General features: G+C 50.8%; 1 protein-coding gene across 6 annotated transcripts in view; it reads right to left on the bottom strand.

Annotated features, from left to right (window-relative positions):
* Positions 1–12,773, bottom strand: part of LOC126539281 (uncharacterized) — a 54,583-nt gene that overhangs the window by 20,534 nt on the left and 21,276 nt on the right. For all 6 annotated transcript variants that reach the window (XM_055074842.2, XM_055074825.2, XM_055074832.2 and 3 more), the window contains one exon: positions 4,591–9,808. In XM_055074842.2, the coding sequence (XP_054930817.1) occupies positions 4,591–9,808 (5,218 nt within the window). The remainder of the gene's footprint in view (positions 1–4,590; positions 9,809–12,773) is intronic.

Genomic DNA, 12,773 nt, shown 5'->3' on the forward strand with positions numbered 1-12,773 from the left:
CGGAGATACTCCTTGGTCACGTCGATCGCCTCCTGCATGGCTTTTTCGACTCTGCCCTCGGAGCTGCCGGAGCACCAGATGGTGATGTTGTCGGCGTAGATGGTGTGCTTGACGTCATCGACGCGTGCCAAGCTCTCGGAAAGACCAATCATGTTAAACAGTGCGGGGGAGATGACGGCGCCCTGAGGAGTGCCCTGCCCTCCGAGGGGCACACCTTCGGAGCTGAAGTCTACAATGTGAAGCTTGGCCTCTGTCCGTTAGAAAGGAGCTGACATTGCTGTGGAATGTGGAAACGGGACCCAGATCCAGAATGGTCTTGACAATGAAGGTTTGGAGCACGTTGTCGAAAGCCTTCTCGAGGTCCAGACCGAGCAGAGCCTTGACGCCTCTGGAACGGCCATCCACGATCTGATGCTTGATTACTTTCATGGCATCTTGCGTCGAGAGTCCGGCGCGGAAGCCGATCATGTACGTGTAAACCTCATTGTCTTCGAGGTACCTGTTGAGCCTGTTGAGGACGATGCGCTCCATGACCTTGCCGACGCAGGAGGTCAGAGAAATCGGTCTTAGGTTCTTGATGTTCGGGGCCTTGTCAGGATTGGGAATGAGCACCGTGCAGGTCGTCTTCCATTCTGCAGAAACAATGCCGCTCTTCCAGGACTCGTTGATCTCGTCGGCAGAAAGACGACCGACGGGTCGTCGAGGTTTCTCAACATTGTTGGTGACTCCGTTCGAACCCAGCACAGACTTGCGGTTGAGCGTGAAGATGACCTGTCTGACCTCGGCAACGGTGAAGTCTTCGTCCAGCTTGGGGCGAGGAGAGCCTCGGTAGTCCGGGAGTTGGGTCGCCGAATCCCCGTCGCGACGTACGGGCAAGTACTTCTGTATGAGTTTTGAGACGAGTTCATCGACCGTGTGAGACCTGGTGGCTTCTTGAAGAACCCGGGCCAACGTATGCCTCTGATATGACTTGGAGCCGCTTTCGTCGAGAAGGTGCTTCAGCATACGCTAGGACTTGCCGTTGCGCGTCTGTCCGTCGATGGATTCGCAGAGCTCGTCCCACTGCTGCTGGCATAGCGCTTTGCAGTGGTCATCGATGACCTTGTTGAGCTCCGAGATCTTCTTTCGGAGTCTGCGATTGAGCCTTTGAACCTTCCATTGGCGGAGCAGGGAGTTGTTGGCCTTGATCAGGTTGGCGAGTTTCCTGTCCATTCGCTCGAATTCAAGATCGATTTCCACTTTCTTGGTGGCCGCGGAAGCGTCGTTGTGGATGCCTTCGCACCATTCTTCGATGTTGTGTGAAACGGGAGAGAATATAAGGGCGAAGTCTGAAAGCACGTAGGAAGGTCAGGTCGAGAAACGACGGGAAGGCAAGCATATTTTATTGAGATCAGTCAACAATCGATTGTTGATACATGGAGGATGTTGCAAAGAATGCCTGAACAATCAAGTTTCCGAAAAAACTAATTTCTAAAGATACCAATGCACTGAAATTTTGGGCGGTGTGAAAAGCTATAGTTTCATATGTAGAGCAGCCTCTGCACAAAATTTTAGGCTTGAAATACGAGAGTTATGCTTCGGCCACACGCTTTGTTGTCTGCATTTAATTTGTCATCGATGGTACATCTACTGTGGCCCTTGGAGGGATGCAGGTCATTATAGCGTGAACAGGAAAGATCCATTAGATGTTCTATAGACCTCCTGAATCCCTAAAATGAAGATATATTAGAGGTCACTTACGTCCATCAGCAATATCCTTTCAACGTTAGAGCAATGTGATCTGAATGGGACTTACGAGTAGATTATCCATGGTACGCATTTGTAATGTTGTTTGGAGAAATAAAGGTATCTCTAGGATTCGTGCAACGTCTAAATAGGATGTGTGCAATGTCTAAACAGGATGTTCTATGGAAATCTATCGGACATAAATGATTTACTGGGTAATATAGTATGCTAATACTGATGCGCTACTGTCACAAAACTATGGTTCTTTCTAACTGAAAATGCAGAACAATTGAAGGCATAGTGCTCGAACATTGATAATGGCTGAACAAAATGAGTGCACTGCAATGTTTTATGTGCACTCAGTGTGTACTTAGACTGAATTGCAACACTTGTTTAAGCTGTATCTAAAGTTATAAAAAATAAACACAATAAAAAGTTGCCTTTTCTGCCATATATGCGTGGTAGCAGAGGTGAGACTCAATGAAAACGTCCAATAATGTTTCATCAGAAATTTTGGTACGCATGAAAGTTGGTGAGTGCTGCTGCCATTTGATCGCTAGAAAGGCTTATACTTGCACAAACTTAGGCAAAAACTGTTGTCTTGCAGTTTAAAAAGAAGGTGTTGGAGAACCATAAAAAGGGGACAAATAGCTTTCTTTGTGAACATTGAGATAACTATTTCGGTACTGGTGCTATCTATTGACAAAAATATTTTGTCGCCTTGCATTTATTACTTCTTAAATTGATTTCCAATTTAGTATTTGTGCAACATTACAGTGACATGAAATCAATGGCTTGACAACAACTCATCTGGATGGGAATTAACTTGGCACCAGAAATACATTGACCACAGTCTAAGTGAAAATATTACTTTGGTTGTTGCTTTGCTAGTGCTTTTGTAGTGACATGCAAAATAAGGATCAACCTTCTAAGATCGTAAACATGGTATGTAGAGTTAACTATAGCACCTGCAATGCTCAAACAAGCCTGAACATTGAATGTCTGCACCACAGCTACAGCAGTGCTTCCCAAGGTGGCTACTACGCTTAAGTGGAGGTAGTGTTAGCTAAGCTACCGGCTGGCTTGTAGAGGTCTAGGTCTAGAGTAAAGCTTACAAAAGAAGGCTGCTAGCTGTGGTCTTAGCTGGATCAAGCTGAGAGGTAGTCGTCTACTAGCTAGCTGCGTGCTTCCTGGGCGTCTATGGGTATCTGCTATATGATGACATATGGCAGTCGCCGGCAGCCTCGAATCGCGTGACGAGAAGGCCTGTGTTTGAAAAGAGAATGCTTCATAAAAAGGTGACTTCAACGCTCCGCTTCCTAACTACACGCGTCGCGCACGATTGGAAAATTTTCCTGATATATTCACATTAGCATATGGCACCCGCGGACCGTGTTTTTTCACCAAGCCCGAGGTGTGGTTGAGGGCCTCTTTAAAGATGCCATTACTGCTCGCTGAATTGATGCACGACCAGAAAGCGAGAATAGGCGCGGTTCCTCGGCATAACTTGGAAATTGGGCCAGCCGGGCGCCCCCTCTGCGCTGAGAATTGTGTCATATCCGCTAACCACCACACGACATGCGTCGTCTGTGAAGGTGCTACTTAAAGCCTGTCAATAAAGAAAGTTAGACAAGTGCGAGTCCCGCACATTTACCAAGGTTGATTCAACAATGCAGCCACTTACTTATTTATAACCAGTTTAGGAAAATTAAAATTTCGTTGCAGTTGTCCTTTAAGGCCAACACAGTGAAAGGAAAGCGCTGCTATTCTTCACTAAATGCTAACGTTTTTTCGATAGTGGCTGTCCACCTTCGCTTTCGAAACATCAATTCAGCTTCTATAGCACACCAATGTAAATGCAGTATGCGAAGAATATATTTAAAGAATGTCCTTGCGTGAACCTTCCTTTATGGCTTTTTAAGAGAAGCTATAACATCGCTCAGGGAAAATTTCAAGGGCACAAAACTCAAGTAAAATAAGAATTATAGAGATCCCACTCACTTTGGGAATGCGTGAACGCGTAGCTTAGATGAAGATACTTGCGTTATTGCGCGGTGTGCCGACGTTATTTACAGTAGATGCTGAATTACGCTATGTAGATGACATGTTAATGTCGTTTATGTGATACTGCTAGCGTTCCCTGAACGAAGCGAATAATCATCCCTGTGTCAAATGCGATGAACTCTACCTCCCAATCCATACGTTGGGACCCGTATATATAATTCTTTGCGACCCTGGAACTATACGAACCTGATTAGTGGCGTATGATCCAGCAATAGTACGCAGTTTATTCGTCACCAAGCTCCTCGCTCCACGCTAACGTCACAGGTTCATTCTTCCTCTCTCGGAACCTCAGTTACGTAAGAGACGCACCGCTTGGCCGATTCGACGATACACCGACGCCACACCCGTAGGAAAAGGCGCCAAGTTCGGTCCTACTGCACACCTCGTCGACTGCTATGCGAGAGCTTTACCAGGAACCTGTCTGGTGGACTTCACAGTCTCCAAGAGCGACGCACGTTTTGAATCACAATAAAACCCACAGGACAACACTTATACACGTAGATCGTGCACTCTTGCCATAATCGGCCCACCAAGCGGGCCACCTTGGACTGGCTCACCTTTGATTACACCATCTCGTGGATCGGTCCAGCTTACTCGGCGAGACAAACTACAGCACCACAAAGGCCGATAGGTATAGCAAAAGAAAATTTAGCTGTAACACAGCTACAGAGTCAAGAACAGACCGATTTCTCCACAATGTTTTACTTTTTGAACCACGGTTTTAGAATAACCACATCGTAGCGAGCATGCAGGATCATTCCGCCGTATTGCGAGTGAGCTCAATTCTCGAATGTGACTCACCTGTGCTTTGGTGCACTTCTTCAGCACCTCCGCGGTCGCGGCGACGAGTTCTTCGTCGCCGACCAGGCGAGTTTCACCGCGTTTTCGGAACACGTAGACGCCGCCCCCTGGTGCGACGGCCTTGACGACGTCCACTACTTTTTCCGGCCGCACCGATTCTTCGAAGAATTCTGCCTCTGTGCTCATCAGCCTATTGAAGAGGTGCACGGCTTTCTGAAAATCGTTCAAGTTGTTGGCACGCAGACTGACGCAAACTACCGCTGGCCCGCAGGGCGTCGCATCACACTTGAGGTTGTCCTCGGGGCGCAGGCCTTCTTGGCGGCGGAGCTCGGCTTCGACCCGACCTTGGATGGCCGCGAAGAAAAAACGGGGAAAGAAGAAGGTTTCTTGGACTAAGGAGTGAACGGTCAGTGGCAGTGTGATCGCAGGACGACCATCCGGCGAGGCGTGAATTGAAATTGGCGCCCCTTTGAGAAGAGCGCACGCGCGTTGTGCCAAGACAACGTCTTCGAAGGAAATCCAGCCTTTGAAAGCATAGTCTGTATTCTTCGGTTTCTTGAGGCTGAGCCTCGTTGTGCCGGGGCCAGCTTCCTTTTCAAAAATTCTGTGCACAGCTTCTTCCAGCGCTTGGAGCTCCATCGAGGTTGTTTCAAAAGAGGGTTCGTGGATGAGGCGAACGCTCTTCAGACTTACGGGCAATGAGGAGCGAAGGAGCTTTTCCACGGCCGCCTGTCCAACCGTCGGTGAAAAGCCCTTCAGACACAGCTGACCAGGTGCATTCTTGCTCCGCTCGCAAGTTATTGCGGTGCCGTCAAGCTGTAAGCGTAGTGGCAGCGACCCCGCGATTCGGTCCCAAGATGCCTGGTCCGGCAGCTCGGCAAAGGCGATGCCCGTGCATCGACGCCGGGGCAACGATACCTGCGCGTGAAACGCCGGTCTTCGGTGCTTCTGCTCTTCGCGGTACGCTAGAGCCTGACCTTTAACTGAAACTGCTACGACGCCGTCCTGCTTGGAAAGGGAGTCGTAAGCGTCGTCGGCTTCCATTGACGTCTTGTACGTGATCTGGAAGGCGTTATCCTTTTTGAGAAACCAGTACTGGACGATATTTCCGAGTTCGTTGACACGCCTTCTGAAATCAGGAAGCGGGATCTTAACGTCGCTGACTACGAGGGTACGGAAGCTTGTGGGCGACAGGACTTCATTCAGTAGACCTCCGACGCCGATGACCGCCAAAACAGGATGTGTACTGTAAGGTGAGTCGGGCGGCGTGAGGAGAGCCTCTCTGTCCTTTCTGGCAAGCTTTGCCACCTGATCCGTGACGATGCTCTGAAGGTACTGACGAGCTTCGATACAGTATTGCTCGGGACCTCTAACGACGATGCACTGAGCTGTTGCATCCAGTTCTAGCGACCCTTCCTTGCTATGACCATCGTTCCGCAGCTTTTCTTCAATTGACTGAAGCGCATGCTGCGCGTTGAACTGTTGGTTCCAGATGAGATTCCCTACAGGGCCGAACCTTTTTTTAATGTGCGGGAGCTTCGAAGGTGATAGCGATAGGACAGGTTCAGCCTGGGAAGTGTCATCCCTATCCGTAAGCGTAGAAAAGTTAAGGAGCTGCAGCTTTCTTGCGCCGGGAATCAGAGAGAACAGGCAGCAGACGACGCTTTTGACTTGCGTAGGCCGGGTTCCAAGCAGCGACAGCGGTGATACATGGAGCTTGTTTCCGAGTGTAGGGCTGCTGAAGCCTCGTTCTGAGGCCTGGAGCAAGCCTTGCGGAAAAGATCCGGCGAGCAGTTCGGCCATTGTGACTGTTAAGTTCTTTTCTTGTTTTTCCGAATCCATGTTCAAGTTCTTGCCCCTGAAGACGTCGAACTCAGATTGAATCGCTAGAGCGGTGCTGTGAAGGTGGCTAATGAAGGTCTCGTTAACACCATTTACCTCACACCACGTGCTCTTCATTTTCTTGGGCACAGCGAGCCAATTCTTGTAGACGTCAATGATTCGGGAGAAGACGCAGTCTCCTTCGGCGCGCTGAGCTTCTCGTTCTGTGCCGTCTTTGTTCAGTGGTCTGTAAACGGCGAGCAGGTCCTCGTAAGCTAGAGCGCAGAGCAGCACAGCGTTCAGAGAAGAAGCTTTGTCAAGCGATCCCAGTATCAATTTCCCGAGTCTGGGTTCCAGGCTGTTTTCGCAAAGCTTTGCACCCAAATCTGTAAGGCATCCGTTTGAGTCTATCGCCCCGATTTCTACAAGTGCTTTCTTCGCGTTCTTCACGGAGCCTTTCGGGATTTTTTCAAGATATGTGGCAGTGTTGCTGGTCTGTCGTGCTGAAAGGCGAAGAACGATGTCTTCAATGAACCGCGAGTTCTTTTCGTCGACAGACAGCGAAGAAGCGAACACATCTCTGTTGTAGAGACGATAGCATGTTCCATGCAGCCGATTTCCGACCAAGGCCTTCCGTTGTTCGGCTTCTACTTCGGATATGTACGCAAGCTCGGCAACTAAAACACCGTTGCGATAAACAACATTGCGTGCTAGACCACTGTCTATGACGCACCGCACTTGAAGCTTTCTAGCGATTGCGTCAGCGTATTCCACAGCGAACACAATCCTCCAGCACCCGATGGATGGCGAACCGATCGTTGACAGGTACGAATCTCCAGGAAACAAAACCTCGTGACGAAATGTTCCCACGAACTGTTCTGCATCCTTTCGATATTCCAGCAGCGCGTCTGCGTGGAACGCGTCTGCCAGAGAGGGCAAGAAGACAATGATGTCACCTCCGGACCTGCATTTCTGACAGAACTCGAGCGTGGCGGCGACACTTGCGGCGACAACATTCATATTCGCTGGTCGTTCTTTCCAAACGACGTCCACGGGGCACTGGACAAAGGATTTCAGTATGTCCTGGTCACCCAGGCAGAACGCCTGCTGAACAGACGCGCAGGCGTCGCTGTCGCTGCCACACAGCACGAGGCGAACGTGAGACAAAAAGTGCATGCGCAGCACTGTCAGGGAGACGCGCTGGTAAGCGCTGTCTTCGTGTAGAGCATCAATGACGATCGCCTGGAAGCCCGCTAAGGCTGTTCCACAGCGCATGAACTCGTGAAAGAACTGACGCGCAGTGGTGAAGACAACTGCGGACTGCGGGCTCACCTGCTGTCCGGCAAAGCGCCAGCACTCCACCGCTCCCAGCTCGCTCATGTTTGCCGCATGCTTAGTGCACTGCTCGGCGGCGAGGTCACTGGGCTGGATACTGAGCACGCGGAGGCCTAGATCTCGCAGGTACGAAGGCACTTCGAGGCAAGATCCAAACCCTGGAGGAGTCACCAGGAAGACGATTTTGCGCTTCTCGAGGCTCTCGAACAACTTGGATTTCACGCTGTAAAGGGGCGAGCCCCGGTGCAGACGTGCCGTTTCTCTCGTCGCAATAGACTGTGCCTCTTGCGAAGATGTTGTGAGCTCACTAAGGCTAGCTGTGAACTCTTTCAACCGAGCCTCGCACAATTCGCCTATCTTCTCCAGTGCCAAACGTTCTTCTTTTGCACCTTGATCGTTACCTTTCAGGGAAGCGATCCTTTTTCTGAAACCTTTAACTAATGTTTTGGTATAGTCCGTTGCGTCTTGTACTTTTTTCGAAAAGGGGGACCCCTCCGGCGTGCGCACTGCCTCGCATCTGGAAGTCTTGTCGGTTAATATTCCCAAGCATTTAGCCACCCCACCTTCATCAGTTACCTGCTTGTTTAGAGTTCCTACGGCTTTTTTGGCCTTGGCCGCGCTGGGGTAAGTGAGGCAAATGACATCTTTATCCGTCCCGATTTCGAGGCTGAAGTCTTGTGGAATTTTCAGTTTGGACAGGACGCTCTTCCAGTGCTGTAAGTTTCTATGCTGTTCACGAACAACCAGTCCTACCTTGGTGAGGATAGCCTTCGGTACCACGATGTCTGTCTTTGCTGCTTTTTCGTCATTAGGGAGGCCACCATCGGCTGCAACGGGAGTTTTTCTCAACTTTGCATCAGAACCGATACCTGTATCTTGGGCGCTATCTTTCTGGGGCGCTTCTGGCAACTTCTTGACCGCCATCTTTTGTCTAGAAGGCGCAGATGCTTTGCCGGCCTCGCATATGCCAGCGGTGACTTGGGCGCTATTATTTTCGCTCCCCAGAGACGATTTCTTGGCTATTGGCTTGTGTTGTCCAGCTGGTGCGGACGCCTTGGCTTCCTTCGGTTTCTCATACTTCCTGATATCCGCAACAAATTCGACGTAACGGATACTCTGGTTGGCAGTGTCCGTAAGCGACCGCTTTGCCTGGTCGTTGTGGATCAACACGACGTGGATGAGGTCCCTGTATCGGATTTCGTGTATCTCAGCCGCGAAGTCCACGTCGCCCGATATGAGCACGACCCTCGAGCAAGTCAGTTTGTAAGCGTCGGAGAAGCGCCGCAGCGCGGAGCGCAGCTTCTCGTCGGCCGCGTTCTTTTGATCTCCCGGCACATGAGCCACCGTCACGTGAGCCTCACTGAGCTCGCCCACGACGTTGGGCTTCATGCGGGCGATGTCACAAGCGACAAGAAAATCGGCTTCCCGGTGTCCCTCATAGAACATCTGGCGCACCTTACGCACGATATCGTAGGCAGGAACTCCATTGGGAACTGCGCAGTTCTCGATGTCCCAGAAGACGCTAATCATGCCGACCGAAGGCGTCGAGGGTAATATTGTTGGTACACCCACAAGCGGCCGCGTTGCGCCGATGTCTGGCGGACCGGGCGCCCAGTTGCCGGCAGGCGAGACGGCATCCGTGAGGTCTTCGACGTCGTCCACCTTCGATGAGGCGTAGTCGCCTTCACCCACGTACTGCTCTTCCGAGCAGTCCCTGCCGTCACCGTCGCAGAACTGGCCGTCGTCGAAGCCGTATTCGCTCATTGCGTCGCCGAAGTCGGAAACACTGAACGCGCAGCTGTCGGACTCAGACACCACGGAAGTTTCGTCGTCGGCCGTCATGCGGCGCAGTGCTCGCTTAAAAGAAAGCAAATTCTGTCCGGCACTAGGCACCCCGCCTCCTTGAATATCTCTGTCAGAACTGGGCGGATATGCCTTGGCACCGTTTCGGCCTCTCCAGGGAAAGCGGCCTCTTTGAAAGCGGCCTCGGCCACCTCTTGCGTGCCCACCGCGGGCTTGATCCTGCCTGTTCAGTTGCTTCTGGTCACTGTTGGCAATGTTGCTGCAATTGCAAGGACACGCGTCTGTTACTTTCAACGCAGAGTGGCGAAGCATATAACAGCTTTTCGTGCAACTGAAGTATGAGAAATTAAATCTTAAATTTAATTAACGATTCAGGCTTATACAGCGGGCTTATAAAGTGACATGTAATGAGTTCCAAATGGAAGTTGTCATTCTGTAGGTACTACATCAAAAGAACACGAAGGTTCACCTTTTCACGTACGCCTTACCCATTCTCGGGCTGCAATAATACGAACCATTTCATCGCTATGGCAAAAGAGGGATGGTTAAAGGGCGAATAGATAGTGAATTTTTTTTCAATATACGCCACATTGCAAGAGAGTGAGAAAGAATACAGATAAGAAAAAATAAGCACTATGCCACATATACATGAACGCTTATTCCACAAAAAATGCTATGACGCGAGGCTCATGCCACTGTAGTAGTTTGAAGAATGGGTCAGGAAGATAGCATAGCACGCATATTAAGGTGTGCTATGGGTTCGTTCAGTGGGTTCGACTCCAACTAAAGGTAGAGAGTTCGACCCCCAATTTCGGTGCCATTGAATTTTGGCGCGATAACGCCGGACGGTGAAATTTTCGTCCCATGAGCCGCCTAAGGTTTTCACCCTGATAAATAATGATAATATTGTTTATTATGATAAATTCTAAAGTTCTTATAAAAATATTCAGTGTCCTTCCACTCTGTGAAGAAGGATGACTAGCGAAGTAGTGTATGTCGGCCCCTTAATGGTGAACTGCACCTGCGCCGCAAGTCGGCCCTGCATGCACTATCTTCGGGATCGGCCCACGTATGGGGAGTCCTTAACGCAGTCTTCACCTCCACCGCGGGTCGGCCCGCCATTGCACTATCTTCGGGATCGGACCACGTACGGGGTTGCGTAGGGGCTGTGGTTAAAAAATCAAAACAGTTAGAGCACACTCGACGTGTGCTCCCGAATACAGAGACCGCTCCATTGCGGGAAGAGCCCGAGGAAGATTAACTCGCGAAATTATCGAAGCAGAATTGATTGATAGGCTTGGGGATAACTGTGTGTCAGAACCATCAATTGCCCTTTCCCGCTAAGAGTTAGCTCACCTGCGCAATGGTGTGTAAGCAATTTTTGCAAACAGCGCATGTTTGATGATGTATGCGAAAAAGTTGTATATATGTATGGGTCCCTTGCTCGAAATAAAGCTTGTTGCAAGTTAGCGCCTGTGTGTGTCACATCTTCCTTTCGTCCTTGTCTTTTCACTTGCTATAAGCCTCACAATGTCTTACCAACAAGCCCAAATCACTGCATTACTGCCTCATACTCATATTGTGGTTTTGGCACGCAAAACCCCAGAATATAATTTCTTTTAACCTGAAGGGCGATAAAACGGAGAAGTCAAATGCATGATGAGAAGATACGGTCCCAGGATCCAATCCCACATTCGAAACATTGGAGCGGTTGTGCCATCCTAGCGCTATTTTGTTTTCATTATCGATGTTCTTTCATCATCGTTACCATCGTCATCGGGCCAGCTGCTGCTGGCCTGAAGGCCCGACGCCGAACTTGGTGGCAACTTAGGGTATTACTCTGAGTGACCCTCCATATTTTTCTCGTTGCGAATATTGCATCACATAATTATATTGTGAAAGGGTTTATTGGTGGCGCCTAATGCGAAGGCACAGCGACCGGGAACGGCGAGGCAGCCCGAAGCACTGTCCAAACGGACGCCAGCAATCAACAGCGCGAGCGGAGACGAGCCGCGTGTTGGCGATGCGGCTGTGCCGCGAGGCGCGTCTTCTTCTTCACAATCTCCCCCCGGACAAAAAGAGCCATCCTGGCGCCTTAAGAATCGGGACGTAGAGGGTCGTGGTAGGGCTTGAGACGCGAGACGTGGACAATGTCACGTCCACGCCGGCGCAAGTCTTCAGGTGGTGACAGGGGCTCAATGAGAAAATTCACCGGGGACGTTTGTTCCAAGACTCGGTAAGGCCCTTCGAATTTTGGGACGAGTTTCGAGGAAAGCCCCGGCGTTTGGAAAGGGACCGACAACCACACAAGAACGCCTGGAGCGTAGGTGGTGTTTGGACGCGTGTCGATGCGGTTTTCTTTCTGGCGCTGCTGTTGCTCTGCCGTAAAGGAGCGCGCTAGCTGGCGGCATTCTGCGGCTTGTCGGGCGACGTCGGACACAGGTAGACACTCGGAGGCGTCAGGACGGTATGGAAGGAGCGTGTCGATGGTATGCGTGGGCTCGCGACCATACAGGAGGAAGAAAGGTGAAAATCCCGTAGTGGCCTGGATCGCGGTGTTGTACGCGAACGTGATGAATGGAAGGATGCGGTCCCAGTTACCATGATCAGATGCCACGTACATAGAGAGCATATCACCAAGTGTGCGGTTAAATCGCTCTGTGAGCCCGTTAGTCTGTGGATGGTATGCCGTGCTTGTCCGATGAATAATGTGGCATTCCGAAAGCAAACTTTCGACGACTTCGGAGAGGAAGGCGCGACCTCGATCGCTGAGGAGTTCTCGAGGTGCGCCGTGTCGAAGCACGAAGCGATGTAGGACGAAAGAGGCTACATCCCGCGCTGTAGCACTCGGTAAAGCAGCAGTTTCGGCGTAGCGTGTCAAATGGTCAACAGCAACTACGATCCACCGATTGCCGTCTGGCGTCATAGGAAGCGGGCCGTATAGGTCGATGCCGACGCGATCGAAGGGTGCGGCAGGGCACGGGAGCGGCTGCAAGGCACCAGACGGGCGTAAAGGCGGCGATTTGCGGCGTTGACAGTCAAGACAGCACCGAACAAACTTGTGTACAAAATTGTACATGCCGCGCCAGTAGTAGCGGTGGCGAATTCGTTCGTACGTCTTGAAGACTCCGGCGTGGCCACACTGCGGATCGTTGTGGAAAGCGGCACATATTTGAGACCTTAAGCTGCGGGGAACCACCAGAAGCCACCGACGACCTTCAGGA

The sequence above is a fragment of the Dermacentor andersoni genome, chromosome 3 (assembly GCF_023375885.2).
Source record: "Dermacentor andersoni chromosome 3, qqDerAnde1_hic_scaffold, whole genome shotgun sequence".
In the NCBI taxonomy this organism is placed as follows: Eukaryota; Metazoa; Arthropoda; class Arachnida; order Ixodida; family Ixodidae; genus Dermacentor; species Dermacentor andersoni.